Below are 15,015 nucleotides of genomic sequence, written 5' to 3' on the forward strand. Positions count from 1 at the left end.
GGGTTCCCTGGGAGGAGCCTGCTTCTCTCTCTGCCTGTGTCTCTGCCTCTTTCTGTGTCTCTCTCATGAATAAATAAATAAAAACCTTAAAAAAAAATTTTTATGATTCACATGTTCCTACGCTTCTCTCACTGTCTCCCTGCATGTTGTAGCCTGGGGTGGCTCTCCATGCAGTGGACAAATAAAACTTGGCTTTCAGGACACCAACAACACTTTATAAAATCACCAACCCTTAGGGACATGGCTAGTGCTGTTTATTATTTTTTTTCCCTGCTCATCTTTGCAGCTGATAGTTTATCACTATAATTGGGTGGAATGAGGATAAATGCTCCAAGCTGAGAAGCTGGCAGTATTAAGCAGAAGTGCCTCCACCACATTGTCTCAGGGAAGCTCTAAAGGTTACCACTGCTCACATCGCTTCAAACGCATTGTAATGAGTGCTTTTTTTTTTTTTTAAGATTTTATTTATTTTATTTGAGAGAGAGAGAGAGAGAGAAAGAGTGGGTAGGGAGAGCAGAGGGAGAGACACTCTCAAGCAGACTCTGGATTCAGCGTGGAGCCCATTGCAGAGCTCAATCCCAAGACCTTGAGATCATGACCTGAGCTGAAACCAAGTGCGGACTTAACTGACTGAGCCACCCAGGCGGCCTGTAACTAGTGCTCTTGTAGCTTCAAGCAATATCCCTTTAGTAAGGAGATACAATTGAGAAATAAAGAGATCAGCTATTTATTTTTCAAAACTTGGGAGATCCAAAAAAGAAATGTGAGAAGATAGACAAGTTCACAGGGGTTGTGCAAGGGAGGGTGGGAGAGGTTTCGGTGGGGAGCTTTCACATTTTCCATTTCTAAATTTCTGCAGGGGCTGTCAGAGCAGACATGTGTGTGCACTCTGTGGGGGCTCAGTAAATATATACAGATTAATGACTAGAATAGTTTTGAGACACAAACACTCTCTGCAGTGTAATCCTAATTTTATATAAAATATAACAAACACATATGCCAAAATGTGGTAATATACTGGTAGTGGTTTACTCTGTGATTTTAGGGGATATTTTCCTTTAATCTTTTGTGCATTTCTTCATTTTTTAAATGTATATTACTTTCATTTTTTGCCTTCTACAATTATACATGGAGTTCATTAATTCTGTCACCACAAGCATGATTCATTCATGGATAATACATAGATAAAAACATGGACATCTCTGTTTGCCAGTGCTCTGCAGCAGCTCACACTACATCCCCACTGCCTTGCATGAAGTAACTCCTGCCAACAATCTGGGGTGCATCATTTCAGCTCCTTTGCATGTACATTGATATGTTCAGGAATCAGCTGAGATGTTGCTGCCTCAGACGAACCTATTCTGTTCAATGTAAAAACCCTACTCCTTCCCCTATATTGTCTCCTTGTTTTATTTTCCTTGCAGCTCTTGGGGCTATCCACATTACCATGTTTATGTTTGCTTGCTTGTATAGTCTGTCTTACCTCACCAGACTATAAGCTCCATGAAGGGACCTTGTCTTGCTTGTCAATGTATTCCCAAAGCCACAAACAGTACATGGTACACACATGGTCAGGGGTGACCTGACTTGACATTTAAAAAGGACCATTCGGATGCTACATGAGAAACAGAACAGAGTGGAAGCGGAAAGTTGGAGACTCTGTAGTGTAGGCGAGAGATGATGGGATGGCGTCAAGGGATGAGAGCAGTCGTGGTGGAAACTTTGAGAAATGTTTGAATTAGATGTATATTTTGAAGAAATCATCACAAGATGTGCTGAAGGATTAGGTGTAGAGTGTGAGAGAAAGAGAGGTGTTAAGGATTTTTCCAAGTTTGGCTGGAGCAACGGGACAAATGATATGACCATTTACGGAGAGCTACGACATGCAAAAGCTACAACTTAAGGACCTGATTGCCTTTGATGGCATTTTTATTATTTCCCTGTGTTAGTTACATCCTTAGAAAACTCAACACATATTTTAAAGGTGGGGCAATAGGGAATGGAGATGTACAAATAAATATGGAGTCAGTAAATTGAGTGTGCTAATAAAGCACAAATGCCCTCTCTTTGACTTAAAGAAAATTAAGACCTCATGACTCGCCCTGATTAGGAGGCTACAATTTGAATATTTCCAAGCAGATTTAAGTAGCTTGTGTTTATATTTTTACAGCTAGCTATATACAAAGTCCTGAAACTGACCTTGAAAACAACATGTCGGTCAAGTCTTTCAGTGACCATAAGTGCAGTGGGCAAATCCATGCCGAGGTGTGAGTGAAAGAAAAGGTCATGGTGGTGGCCAAGGGAGAAGCACATTTAGGAACACAGAGGGAGAACGTAGCAGGGACAATGTCTCAGAAAATTACTTACCTCTTGCTCTTCAAGAACCAGCAAGTCCTGTCAAACCAAAATTTGAAAGTTATATCCATGCTTAACAGGGATGATTTTATTCTGATTTTCTGTGAAAGCCAAGCTTCCATCTGTGTACACTGTTCCCCACCCCCACCTCACCCAGAAGTGCTTAAAATAGTCCAGTTTAGTTGTACAGATTTTTGTAGAATACCTGGTCATCTAGGAAAGTCACATTATAGCACAGCTATCTGCAAACAAAGATGATATACAGCAACAGGAAGAAATACGGAGACATCCAGATTTCTCTATTTAAAGCTAGCTTATCTCACATTGCTTCTGGAAAGATTTTGGCCAAGAAAAATATAACTCTAGTATAGCAGCCAGAGACAGATGAGGAACGTTTTTAAATAGCATCAGCCACCTTCCCACTTGGTGGGAAGATGCTTTCTTTAGAATGCAGTTTATTTTCTAGATTTTTTGGATCTGAGACCTTTTCCTTCCTCCTCTCCCTATCACCTGTGGCTCGGGGCCCCCTCAGATACACCTACAGAAAGCTGGTGGCAGCAATGCAACCAGCACTACCAGGGAGCACATGCAAGTGCACACTCACACACCCAGAATGGAGCAAGATCGCGTGGGAAGCCCCTTGTTTGGGTAGAGAGTCAAAACACAGATGTCAGGAAAGCTGAAGGTGTCTTTTGTTTGGTGAAAGCCAGGCACAGAGTTAGGATATAAAGAGGCATAAGGTTGCCATAACTGGTTTTCTCATCCTTTTTGATTCTGTAGAAGAGGGGAAGCAGACAGGGATGCCTGGACAGACCTGAAATCCACTGAGGGCACATGCTCAGTGGCAGGATGCAGAAAGAAGCATCCCAGGGGCTCCAAGCATTTTAGAGCCTATGTCTGGTGGTCCCATCCAGGCTCTAAGAAGGAAGGGATTAAGAATATGATCATCTGTACAGATGAAGTAATAAAGGCACACAGGCAGTAGCATATTTATAATTCTAAGTTGTTTTAAAATTAGCTAACAAGAGTTAGTTTTGAGCATCTAGTATTTCAAGTTGCTTAAAGTTTAACCAAACAACACCCATTTTGGCCTCAGTTCTTTCCGGGGTTGAGTCAGGGTACGGATACTATTTTAAACATTGAATTAAAACCGAAGATATGGGAATTCACAACACTGTGTATTTGGGGTAAGCTTAGAACCAATAACTTTATTTTGAAAGTGAACTATTTTAAAGGCATGCAAGCAAAAGCTGCTCATGCTCCTATCTATCCTCTCCATACCTTCTAAGTTATTTCCCTGAAAAGCAGACTTAAGCATGATGCTCCTCCACTTAAGGACTCCACAGGCTCCCTGCTGCCTCCTGGATAGAATTCGAACCTGCCTCTCCAGCCTCTTCCCTACTGCCTGGCCCTGGCATACCCAACTCCTGGAAACTCAGCTCTGACACATTGCTGGCACTATGTCATAGCTGCCTGTGTAAGTTTCAAGGGGGAGAATTTCGAAGCTCAATTGATTGCAATGAGACAAAAGTTTGGTTGAGATTTTTCTGATGGCCTTTTATCTAGATTATGACTCCAATTTTTTTCCTCCCAAGGCAGATGGCTTTCCCTTCACAGTAAGTCTTGAGAAAACAGGATGGATTCTGGATACCTTCTATTCTCTATGGTACCCTGCAGTGTTCTAGGTGAATTAGAGTGCAATAAGTACATTTTGTGCTTTACTCTGTAAGGAAAATCTTATATTCCATACAATTCTACAACACTCAATAAAAAGACTGGCTTTTCAGCCACTAAGGTCCTTCTAAACATATACTCTTTCGGTTCATGGATCAAGGACCATAGAGTTCAGTGGTTCTCAGTTGTGGCTATGCCTCAGAATCACTCATGCAACTTTTGAAAAAATGCAGATTCCCACCCCCACCTGACAAATCAGAATCTCAGCTGTGAGATTCTTTATGATAATTGCTTTCAAAGCCCCATAGCCTTTCTGATTAGGCTCATACCTGAGGCTAAGAAACTGATGTGCTGTCCATGCTAATCTAACACTGTGATCAAAGAGATACCATGATGAGGCATAACATTCTGTTACCTTTTGGATCTCGGGATGAAAAATTTCCCTGGGGCCTTTCTCAAATTTGTCCAGGTTCATGGCACTGAAATAGAAAGGACAGAGTGAGCCACATCATGGTGGAAACTCAATGTGGAGCAAGTCTCAATGTTTCAGAGAAACTAAATATTATATCCCCTAGAAAAATTACGGCTGGATTCCCTGGAGGGCCTGACACACAGAAGATCAGTGATCACCCCGAGCGCTCAATGAATGAATGCATGGAGTAACCAAACTACTGTACTGTACTTTACTTATCTAACTGTCCTGTGATGATACTCATCTAATAGGACAGGAAAGGAGCAAACAGGAGTGTGTGTTTCAGGCAACCTGACTAACCTTCGAGATTCTTACTTTTATCAAAAAAGTGGTTCATTGACATTTACATAGCAATTAATGATAAAATGAAATGTAAGTAAGACCATCTGGTGTTTCTTTCTTCTTTTGGCAATTCCTCTGCCACTCAGGGCAAACTGAGTTCTTTCATGTTCTACTTTGGACAAGCAATGTCAACCTCCTTGGGCTTAAGTTCCTCTAGAGGAAAAGCAGGGAGCTGAATGGCACCATACCAAAGGCCCCTTTCATCTAAGATTCCCAAACTTGTAAGGAAAGGCAAACATAATAGCTGGTATTTATTTATTTATTTTTAAAGATTTTATTTATTTATTCATGAGAGAGAGAGAGAGAGAGAGAGAGAGAGAAACAGAGACATAGGCAGAGGGAGAAGCAGGCTCCATGCAGGGAGCCCGATGTGGGACTCGATATCCAGGACTCCAGCATCATGCCCTGAGCCGGAAGGCAGACGCCTAACCGTTGAGCCACCCAGGCGTCCCAATAGCTGGTATTTATAGAGTACTTACGATATGCTGAGCAGCCTGCTAAATGCTTTCCACAGATGACCTCATTTAGTCTCTGTGGGACAAGTGCTATCTTATCCCCATTTTATTTAATTAGTTTATTTTAAAAATTTTATCTCCATTTTATCTCCATATCCTCCAAAGGTGAGGAAATTGAACTAGGATACCAAAGCTGGTAAGTAGTAGAGCCAAGATTTGAACCTAGATTTACCTGACTCTATAGTATTCATATTTTCATTTTCTTTTAAGTTTTCAAGTTCAAGATTATAACAAATAGAGAAAAAGTTTCTTCTTCTATCAGCAGCAGCTGTAGAAGTTTTGATCTTCCACATCTTTAAAAAACATTTTCTGGCTGAAACATGCCCTGGCTTCATGAGTGGTGGGCTGAGAAGTGGAGGCTCTACTCATACAACTAAATGAAATTGTAACTAAAATAAATGTCTTCGGGCAGCCCCAGTGGCTCAGTGGTTTAGCGCTGCCTTTGGCCCAGGGCCTGGTCCTGGAGACCCGGGATTGAGTCCCATGTCAGGCTTCCTGCATGGAGCACGCTTCTCCCTCTCCCTGTGTCTCTGCCTCTTTCTCTCTCTCTCTCCCTCTCTGTGTCTCTCATGAATAAATAAATAAAATCTTTACAAAAAAAAAAGAAAGAAAGAAATTGTCTTCACATATAAAGAAGAAAGGAGCTGGAACAACTTCCTTTTAGGGAAAAAACCCCTCAGAAATCTTAAGCTGGTATAATTCTAAGTATTCCCCTCTTAAAGCCAGTTAAGATATAGCTCCTTAGGGGGCAGCCCCGGTGACGCAGCAGTTTAGTGCCGCCTGCTGTCCAGGATGTGATCCTGCTTCTCTCTCTGCCTCTCTCTATCTCTCTCTCTCTCTCTCTCTCTCTCCAGGATGTGATCCTGCTTCTCTCTCTGCCTCTCTCTCTCTCTGTGTGTTTCTCATGAATAAATAAATAAATATAGCTCCTTACAAGCAGCAAAATATTTCTGTGTTCAATAAAGATATTAACCTCTTCACTGATGCTTTCATAGCTCAGGCTTCAGAGTGCTCAGGAGAAAAATCAGAAGGCCAAAAACAAAAAGGAGAAGGTCTACAATTTGGAGACCAAATCAATCTTGAAAAGGAAATCTAAAAATTTTTGTTCCTGAATCTCAGTGTTCCTTTCGTCAGCCAGATGCAGTCCCTAACTGATGGAGTCTCGACTGTCACTCTAAGAGACGTTCTCGTAAGTGTGTTTTGTAGCAGGGACACTGTAAATACCATCTCTTCCCACCACCTAGTTGCAGATGAATTAAGAGTAAAGCACCAGGGCTCTGGGATAAGCGTTCGTACTCACACAATGTGGGTATTAGTGGCTAACAGCCCAGGCCTGGGGATGATAGGGACCTGTGTTTAAATCCAAGCTCTGTAGTTTACCAGCTGTGAGATCTTTGTCAAATCCCTTCACTTCTCTGAGGCTCTGATTCCTCCTTGGTGGAGTGCAGGTAATAATGGATCAATTTTGTGGAGCTGGGTTAAAAGTTTACCAAGAGAAATGACTGTAGAGCATTTAGCACAGTGTCCAACAAACAGAAGCTACTGTCATTAGGATGTAACCTCTTGGCTGGCGATGCAGCAACAGGTACTGCCTGAGTGGTGACATTCTCTAAAGGAGTCTGCCACCCAATGTGGGAGAGCCCACATTGTGTGAGTATGAACGCTTATCCCAGAGCCCTGGTGCTTTACTCTTAATTCATCTGCAACTAGGTGGTGGGAAGAGATGGTGTTTACAGTGTCCCTGCTACAAAACACACTTATGAGCCACGATGGGGATGGAAAGGTGAGGACAGGAGCGGGAGCTGAGCACTGAGCAGCTAGATGGTCCGTTGATTTAATTCTGTCTTTGCAAAGAATAAGCACATTCTTCTCTAAGAAGCATTTGCTGACATATGAGTTTCTATTTCAAAGCAGGAAAATGAGAGGGAAAATATTTCTTGATTTTCTTTATGAAACCAAAGTATTTGCGTGCATGCAAGAAAAAAGAAGCAAGCTACACAGGCAGTTCAGAGATGCATGAGAGCTGAACTTAATTCCCACCAATGCTAACTGTGTGATCTTGGCTTTCTCTCTCTGAGCTTCCACCTCTGCCTCTGCAGAGTGGTAAAATAGCAGTATCTGTCCTCCAGAGTGGCTGTGAAGACTGCTGGAGGTACTGCATGCCAGAGGCTTAGCAAAATATCTGGTACATGGTCAAGGCTCCAGAAAGTAGAAAAGTAACATTGGAATGATTGCAGGAGAAAAATACTTCTAATGGCTCCTGGTATTGTGTTCCTACTCTTGAGTACTCACCTTAATATGGACTTCACAGAGAGGGTTTTTGTAGGACTGTACGGAAGGCATATTTTCTGGGTACCCTGGAAAGTCAAAACACCGGATCAGTGAGAAGTTTGGCAACTTCCATCTCTGAAAGAGCCTTTCCTGACTGTTTAAAAGAATATATATATAAATCTTGCTCAGACTGGACAGCATCTTTCACCATTCCCCAACCCCAACATTAAGGATTTAACTAATGGATTTATCTTTAACATATGGACTGGTGGGTCCTTGGTGTCTTAGGTGTGGTGAGTAAAGGAGCCACCTGACCGAGATGAGAAGGGAGTTTGGTCTCTGAGCCAAGAGTCAGGTCAGCCTCAAAGATAATGAGAAGGAAGTAGGCTTTGCATGTTCAATGGGATCTACATGTGATATCTCCAAAGGCTTTCTGGACTAGAAATCACTTGAATCTTTCAGAGAGGTTTTCATAATATGTACTTTTATATTTTTCTGTGTTTACTATTTTTTTAAGGATTTATTTATTTATTCATGAGAGACACACAGAGAGAGGCAGAGACATAGGCAGAGGGAGGAGCAGGCTCCCTACAGGCAGCCTGATGTGAGACTAGATCCCAGGACCCCAGGACCATGACGTGAGCCAAAGGCAGATGCTCAACCACTGCCCACCCAGGCATCCCTACTATTTTTTTTAAAGTAGGCTCCATAACTAACGCGGGGTTTGAACTCACAACCCTGAGATCTAGAGTCACTTGCTCTACCAACTGAGCCAGCCAGGCATCCCTCTGTATTTACTATTTAAACTCTGTTTCTCTTCTCTAAATGAGCACACACTGTGACCAACTCACAGAAAGTACTCAACAGATATTTGTTATGTGAAAGGGAATGAACGAAGGGGTTGCCTGAATGGTTCAGTCTCACACCCAAACCACGCAGCATAGATGAGTGCCACTCTCTTTATAATCTCCAAAAAAGATATGATACAGATTTATAATCCATGAAGGATTTACACTGCATGTTTAGCAAAAGGGATTATGATGTAGAACACATTTAAAACTTTCGAACTTTGACTATAATAAAATTGGCAGCACAAACAGGTAGAGAAAAGCATAGGGCATTTCTTGCAGGAAATGGGATTTTCCTTGTATTTTCGAGACATACCTGCCAACTCAACTGTCCAAGCCCTGAACACTGGTGTCAGTAACACTGAAACCCTGGAACCAGGATGTTCCACTGACACCTGGACACCAGGAACACTGGTGTCCCTTTAAAGAGAAGCCAAGGGGAGTTCTTCAACCTTGTCAAGCCTGTGATCTCTTTTGGTAAACATTCACACCCATGCCCCTGAAGAACCAGTAATCTCACCCCTACTCCAGGTTGGGTGTGTGTCTTTCCAGCTAACCATCAGAAGTTGTACTAGACAGAATCCTTCTTATGGGTTCTCTATTAGCCAATGTAGTTTACATTACAGAGATTTTAGAAGATTTCCAATACAGAGAAATATTATGAGGGGACTAGGCATTTTCAAATTCCCCATAACCTACCCATTGAAACCAGAGCTATTTTGGTGGCCTTGCTTTTTTGCTGGCCCTGGCCTACCTTACTACTGTGGTCACCTGTATGGGATGCCAACTCTTCTAGAAGAGGGTCTTGAATCTGACTTTGCTCAATCCCTACCTTGGCTACTTTTTCTTCTCACAAGCATACCAAATGCAGTTTTAAAGAGAAGCCAATGGCAGCCCGAGGGGGGAATGTATGGAATAGGAGAGGATCCAGCCCCTGCCTGGCTGATGGTTACATCTTCATAAGCTGCCTCCATGGATGTGGAACTCCAGGCTCAGGGGTCTGTGGATGTGTATTTTTCTTAACCACAAACTGGCAAAACTCTTTCTCCTCATCTTCTCCCTTTTGTAGCTTTGCAGAGTTGCTCTGCAACAGAAAACACCTCTCAGTACTGTTTTCCAGTGGGACGAACAGATGCATAGTCAGAGTCAAGTACATGTACATATCAGGCAACCAAGCAATCACTGCAAGGATATGGAAGTGCATGTCAGACATTATTCCCTCTGTGTGGCAGGTCTGTGTGTGTGTGAGAGAGTGTGTGCGCGTGCATGAAGGAGAACCAGTGTCTATAAAGCTGTTGTAATGATTGCACCTGAGTAGTTGGACTTTGAGCCTCTTCTTTGTTCTAGCTGCATTGTCTGGATGGAATTTGTACGCTAAGTGTGAGGTTTTTTTTTTTTTTAAGTCTTTTCTTTGTGTTTAGAAGAAACACAACAGAGATAGACAAAAGTCTTTAAATCAGGGTTTAGACATTTAGCGATTTGTCTGTTTTAGAACAAAATGTGATCTCAGAGGGTGCCTGGGGGGCTCGGTTGGTTAAGTGTTTGCCTTTGGCTCAGGTCATGATCATGGGGTCCTGGGATCGAGTCCCACATGGGGCTCCCTGCTCAGTGGGGTATCTGCTTCTCCCTCTCCTTTTGCCTGCCACTCCCCCAGCTTGTGTTCACTCTTTCTGTCAAATAAATAAATAAAATCTTTTTAAAAAGTGCAAGCTCATGGCAGAGGCACATGCTTCTTTGGATTTCCTGTGGCGTTCAGCACTAGTTGGGGGCTTCACAACTGACCCCTCCTGCTGAGCTCTGCTTTTTCAGCGCCTCACATCCTTTATTTATTTATTTATTTTTTTGCCTCACATCCTTTAAGCACTGCCACTTGTAGTTGGTGGTAAATGCTTGCCTGCCCTGGCTCACAGTTACAGGCTCTGGAGAGCCTGGCACTTCTCAACAGAAGGGGACTTACGCATTCTGCCAGCCCCCCTGCCTTCAAAGGAGCCTGGGCTCCAAGTCAGTTCTCCCTGGCTTCTCCTAATACCAGCAAGAGGAGTCCCAAAGCTCCTCATTTGTCTTGTCGTTGTTGTTCCTTCTTCCTGGAATGCTCTCCACCTGCCCCTTGCCCCACTCTTTATGCAGCTAGTTCTCTTTCCTCCTGCAGGTTTCTTTAAATGTCACCTCCTTGAAAAAGTTTTCCTGTGTTCTCTGACCTGAAGTTGGTCTCATTCTGCCTTTGTTTCCTTCAGAGTGCTTACCACAATTTATAATGGAAAAGAGACAACATCTTTAGAAATTAAAATAAGCAAAATTCCCCCGCTGTATCTGCCCCCCCACCCCCGTACCTGGTAACCTGCTACAGCCTGAAGGAAGAAGACAGGACATTGACAAAATCCTATCCAGAGAGGTGGCAGAAGTACGACTACCCTTTCTTGTTTGGTGGAAGGCAGGCAGGCAGACAAACTGAGAGGTTAGATGCCAGGGTCCTTGATTCTGCCATTCAGAGGGCAGGCCGCAAAGAAGGTGAGGGATACTGCAAATATAGCAAGATAGGACCTGGAGGCACCTAAGAATATCTGGACTCACTTCCTGGGCATGGCCTTCTGTAGGAATCTCGAAGTCCAGGTAGAACCTGTTTGAACCTGATGAGGCACAGTAACTCAGCAGCTTCATGCATGGATGGTCAGCAAGATTAGAAACATAAGCCTAAAGCAATGCTTCTCTGCCCCTGCCCATCTGCCCCGTGCTTACAGGCAAAGTGCCAGTGAGAGGGGACAGAGCTGAGAGGCTCAGTGACTAAGTGACTAGCAGAGACCTGGGATCAGGTCACAGAGGTCACAGTGTACATTGACTTCACTGGGAGGGGCAAATGGCTGGGACCCTGGATTCAGTGATGGGTACTTTCCAGCGACCCTAAAAGGCCAGAGGGGACCAGTTACCTCTCAGTGGCTGCTAGTTCAGAGACCAGATCAGCCACTCTACAACAGAACCCAGAAAAAAACCCTGAGTGCCCCATGTGGACTCAAGGTCCTCTTCTCCTGCCTTGTGAGATCTCACAAGCCCTGTCCCCATGAACCCAAATAGCAGCTTCAAGAGGGGGAGGGGAAAGACATTGGAAAGACTATTTGTCCAAAAGAGACAGTTATCCAAAGAGAATATTTAAAACAGAGAGCCTGGAATAGTGTAATTAGCAAATATTAAATAAATAAGTTAAAAAAAACCCAGGCCAGTGGGGAGCCTGCTTCTCTCTTTCCTTCTCCCTGCTGCCACTGCTCAGACTCTCTCTCCCTATCTCTCTCTCTCTCTCAAATAAATAAATAAAATCTTAAAAGAAAAAAAAAGCCAGAAAACAAGTCTTAAGGTACAGAAGATAAGAGGCTTTGGACAAGGGCAGGATCACTTCTTATTTGGTGAATGTGGGAAGACTGTCATATGTGTCCTCGAGAACAACTGGCAGAAAGACCATCCACTGGAAAAAGAACAGTCTCTTCAATAAATGGTGCTGGGAAAATTGGACAGCCACGTGCAGAAGAATGAAACTGGACCATTCTCTTATACCATACACAAAGATAAACTCAAAATGGGTGAAAGATCTAAATGTGAGACAAGATTCCATCAAAATCCTAGAGGAGAACACAGGCAACACCCTTTTTGAACTTGGCCACAGCAACTTCTTGCAAGATACATCTATAAGGCAGCCTGGGTGGCTTAGTGGTTTAGCACTGCCTTCAGCCCAGGGCCTGATCCTGGGGACCTGGGATCAAGTCCCATGTCGGGCTCCCTGCATGGAGCCTGCTTCTCCCTCTGCCTGTGTCTCTGCCTCTTTATCTGTGTCTCTCATAAATAAATAAAGTTTTTAAAAGATACATCTATGAAGGCAAGGGAAACAAAAGCAAAAATGAACTACTGGTACTTAATCAAGATAAAAAGCTTTTGCACAGCAAAAGAAACAGTCCACAAAACTAAAAGACAACCTACAGAATGGGAGAAGATATTTGCAAATGACATATTAGATAAAGGGCTAGTATCTAAGATCTATAAAGAACTTATTAAACTCAACACCCAAGAAACAAACAATCCAATCATGAAATGGGCAAAAGACATGAACAGAAACTTCACCAAAGAAGACATAGACATGGCCAACAAGCGCATGAGAAAATGCTCCTCATCACTTGCCATCAGGGAAATACATATCAAAACCACAATGAGATAGCACTTCACACCAGTATGAATGGTGAAAATTAACAAGACAGGAAACAACAAATGTTGGAGAGGATGTGGGGAAAGGGGAACTCTCTTGCACTGTTGGTGGGAATGTGAACTGGTACAGCCACTCTGGAAAACTGTGTGGAGGTTCCTCAAAGGGTTAAAAATAGAGCTACCCTACGACCCAGCAATTGCACTGCTGGGGGCTTACCCCAAAGATATAGATGCAGTGAAAAACTGAGACACTGCACCCCAATGTTTATAGCAGCAATGTCCACAATAGCCAAACTGTGGAAGGAGCCTCAGTGTCCACTGACAGATGAATGGATAAAGAAGATGTGGTCTATATATACAATGGAATACTAGCCATTAGAATACTCATAACCAACAAATAGCCATACAAATACTCATACTCAATAGCCAACAAATACTCATCATTTGCTTCAATGTGGATGGAACTGGTATTATGCTGAGTGAAGTAAGTCAATTGGAGGACAATCATCATATGGTTTCACTCATACGGGGAATATAAAAAATAGTGAAAGGGATCATAGGCGAAAGGAGAGAAAATGAGTGGGAAAAAATCAGAGAGGGTGACAAAACATGAGAGACTCCTAACTCTGGGAAACGAACAAGCAGTAGTGGAAAGGGAGGTGAGCGGGGGGATGGGGTGACTGGGTGACGGGCACCGAGGGGGGCACTTGACAGGATGAGTACTGGGTGTTATACTTTATGTTGGCAAATCAAACTCCAATAAAAAATATACAAAAAAAAAAAAAAGAAGAACAACTTGCACAGTTCTCCAATGTTATCTTCATACACTTGTGTATTAACTCTGCTTCAGGACAGCTTTGCTGATGGCAAGACCAACCCCCATTTCAGTGGCATGGGGAGAGAGGAGAGAGCCAAAAACCCTTCTGCAGGGAATCATCCATGAGTAAGAGCTAACTTGGTTTTACATTAGATTTTTCCCCTAAATCTGCTTAAAAAGAGAAAAATTTCTGAAACATAACATGGACATTTATATAAACATAACATGGACATTTATCTGTGCCAACAGAGCACATGGGTTAGACTGGACTTTGGTGTCATTCATTCATTCATTCAGTTAATACTTCTTGAGCTACTTCTATGTGTCAGGTACCAGGCCAGGTGAGAACAAAACAGTTACGTCCCCTACCTTCATAGAGCTCATAGTCTAGAGAGAGAAACAGCGTGAGTCAAAGAATTACATGCAAAATTAATTATGTACAGCGCTGACAGCTCGCATACAGTCCTGCCTTCTGCTTGGCCTGCCACCGCCTGGCATATGGCCTTAGTCACGTCATTTAACCCCCCTAAAGCACAATCATACCTATTGAGATAATGCATTTGGAAGACTTAGTATAGTATGTGGCATATAGTAAGTGCTCAAAAATGTTAAGATTTACTGTTAGTACTATCACTATTTTTAATCATCAGAAAAAGTTCCTAACTACAATTTACTCTAATGGTTTCTAGAAATTCTTTCTGGGTTTTTTGAAGTTGCTGTATATGTATGCATGCATGCAAATGTGTTTATGTACATGAGCACATAAAAAATGTGTTCATATATGTGTGTGTATAAAAAATTACTGTTTCTTAAAGTGTATGTAAAAATATTACTGTTTTTTAAAAAGTGTATATAAAAAATTACTGTTTAAGTTTTTGTATTCATTCCCCAAAAGATGTATGTAGCAATTTTTGAGATACTGTGTTGTTGAGATAAAAATCAGCATGCAATGATTAAGTAATGGCTCTCAACAAATGCATCCATAAACCAAGATTCCGAGGCTCCTGGGTAGCTCAGTGGTTAAACATCTGCCTTCGGCTCAGGGCGTGATCCCAGAGTCCTGGCATCAAGTCCTGCATTGGGCTCCCCGCAGGGAGCCTGCTTCTCCCTCTGCCTCTTTCTGTCTCTCATGAATAAGTAAATAAAATCTTAAAAAAAAAAAAAAACCTCCACCCAAGACTACCACATAATAGGACTAATGTTTTCTGAGTGTAGTTTATCTCATTGCTTCTTAATTATACACTGTACTCATTGATTCAAGAGTAAAATGTTCTATCCTTCAGGTGTCTAAGCCATTTAAGATTTGATGATTTGGGACATAGTGTAATGTGGATTTTCAAACAAGATCTCACTTAATATAGTCCTCAGCACCTGTGAATCACAGCCGAGAACTTTCCCTAGTTTACAAAGAAGAAAATGGAGCATTAGCAATTTTCTCAAACTGACATTAATGAATTTGGTACTGATGTAATTTGACCCTGGTTTGCTTAACTCCAAACCCTTTGCTCTTTCCAGTGTCCATAAGCCTATGAAAAA

General features: G+C 42.4%; 1 protein-coding gene across 4 annotated transcripts in view; it reads right to left on the minus strand.

Moving 5' to 3' along the window:
* Positions 1-15,015, minus strand: part of GARNL3 (GTPase activating Rap/RanGAP domain like 3) — a 146,532-nt gene that overhangs the window by 50,149 nt on the left and 81,368 nt on the right. For all 4 annotated transcript variants that reach the window (XM_025475197.3, XM_025475196.3, XM_025475202.3 and 1 more), the window contains 3 exons: positions 7,651-7,715; positions 4,445-4,508; positions 2,368-2,394 (listed from right to left, as the gene is read on the minus strand). In XM_025475197.3, coding sequence (XP_025330982.1) covers positions 2,368-2,394; positions 4,445-4,508; positions 7,651-7,715 — 156 coding nt within the window. The remainder of the gene's footprint in view (positions 1-2,367; positions 2,395-4,444; positions 4,509-7,650; positions 7,716-15,015) is intronic.

This window comes from Canis lupus, chromosome 9, assembly GCF_003254725.2.
Source record: "Canis lupus dingo isolate Sandy chromosome 9, ASM325472v2, whole genome shotgun sequence".
Taxonomy (NCBI): domain Eukaryota; kingdom Metazoa; phylum Chordata; class Mammalia; order Carnivora; family Canidae; genus Canis; species Canis lupus.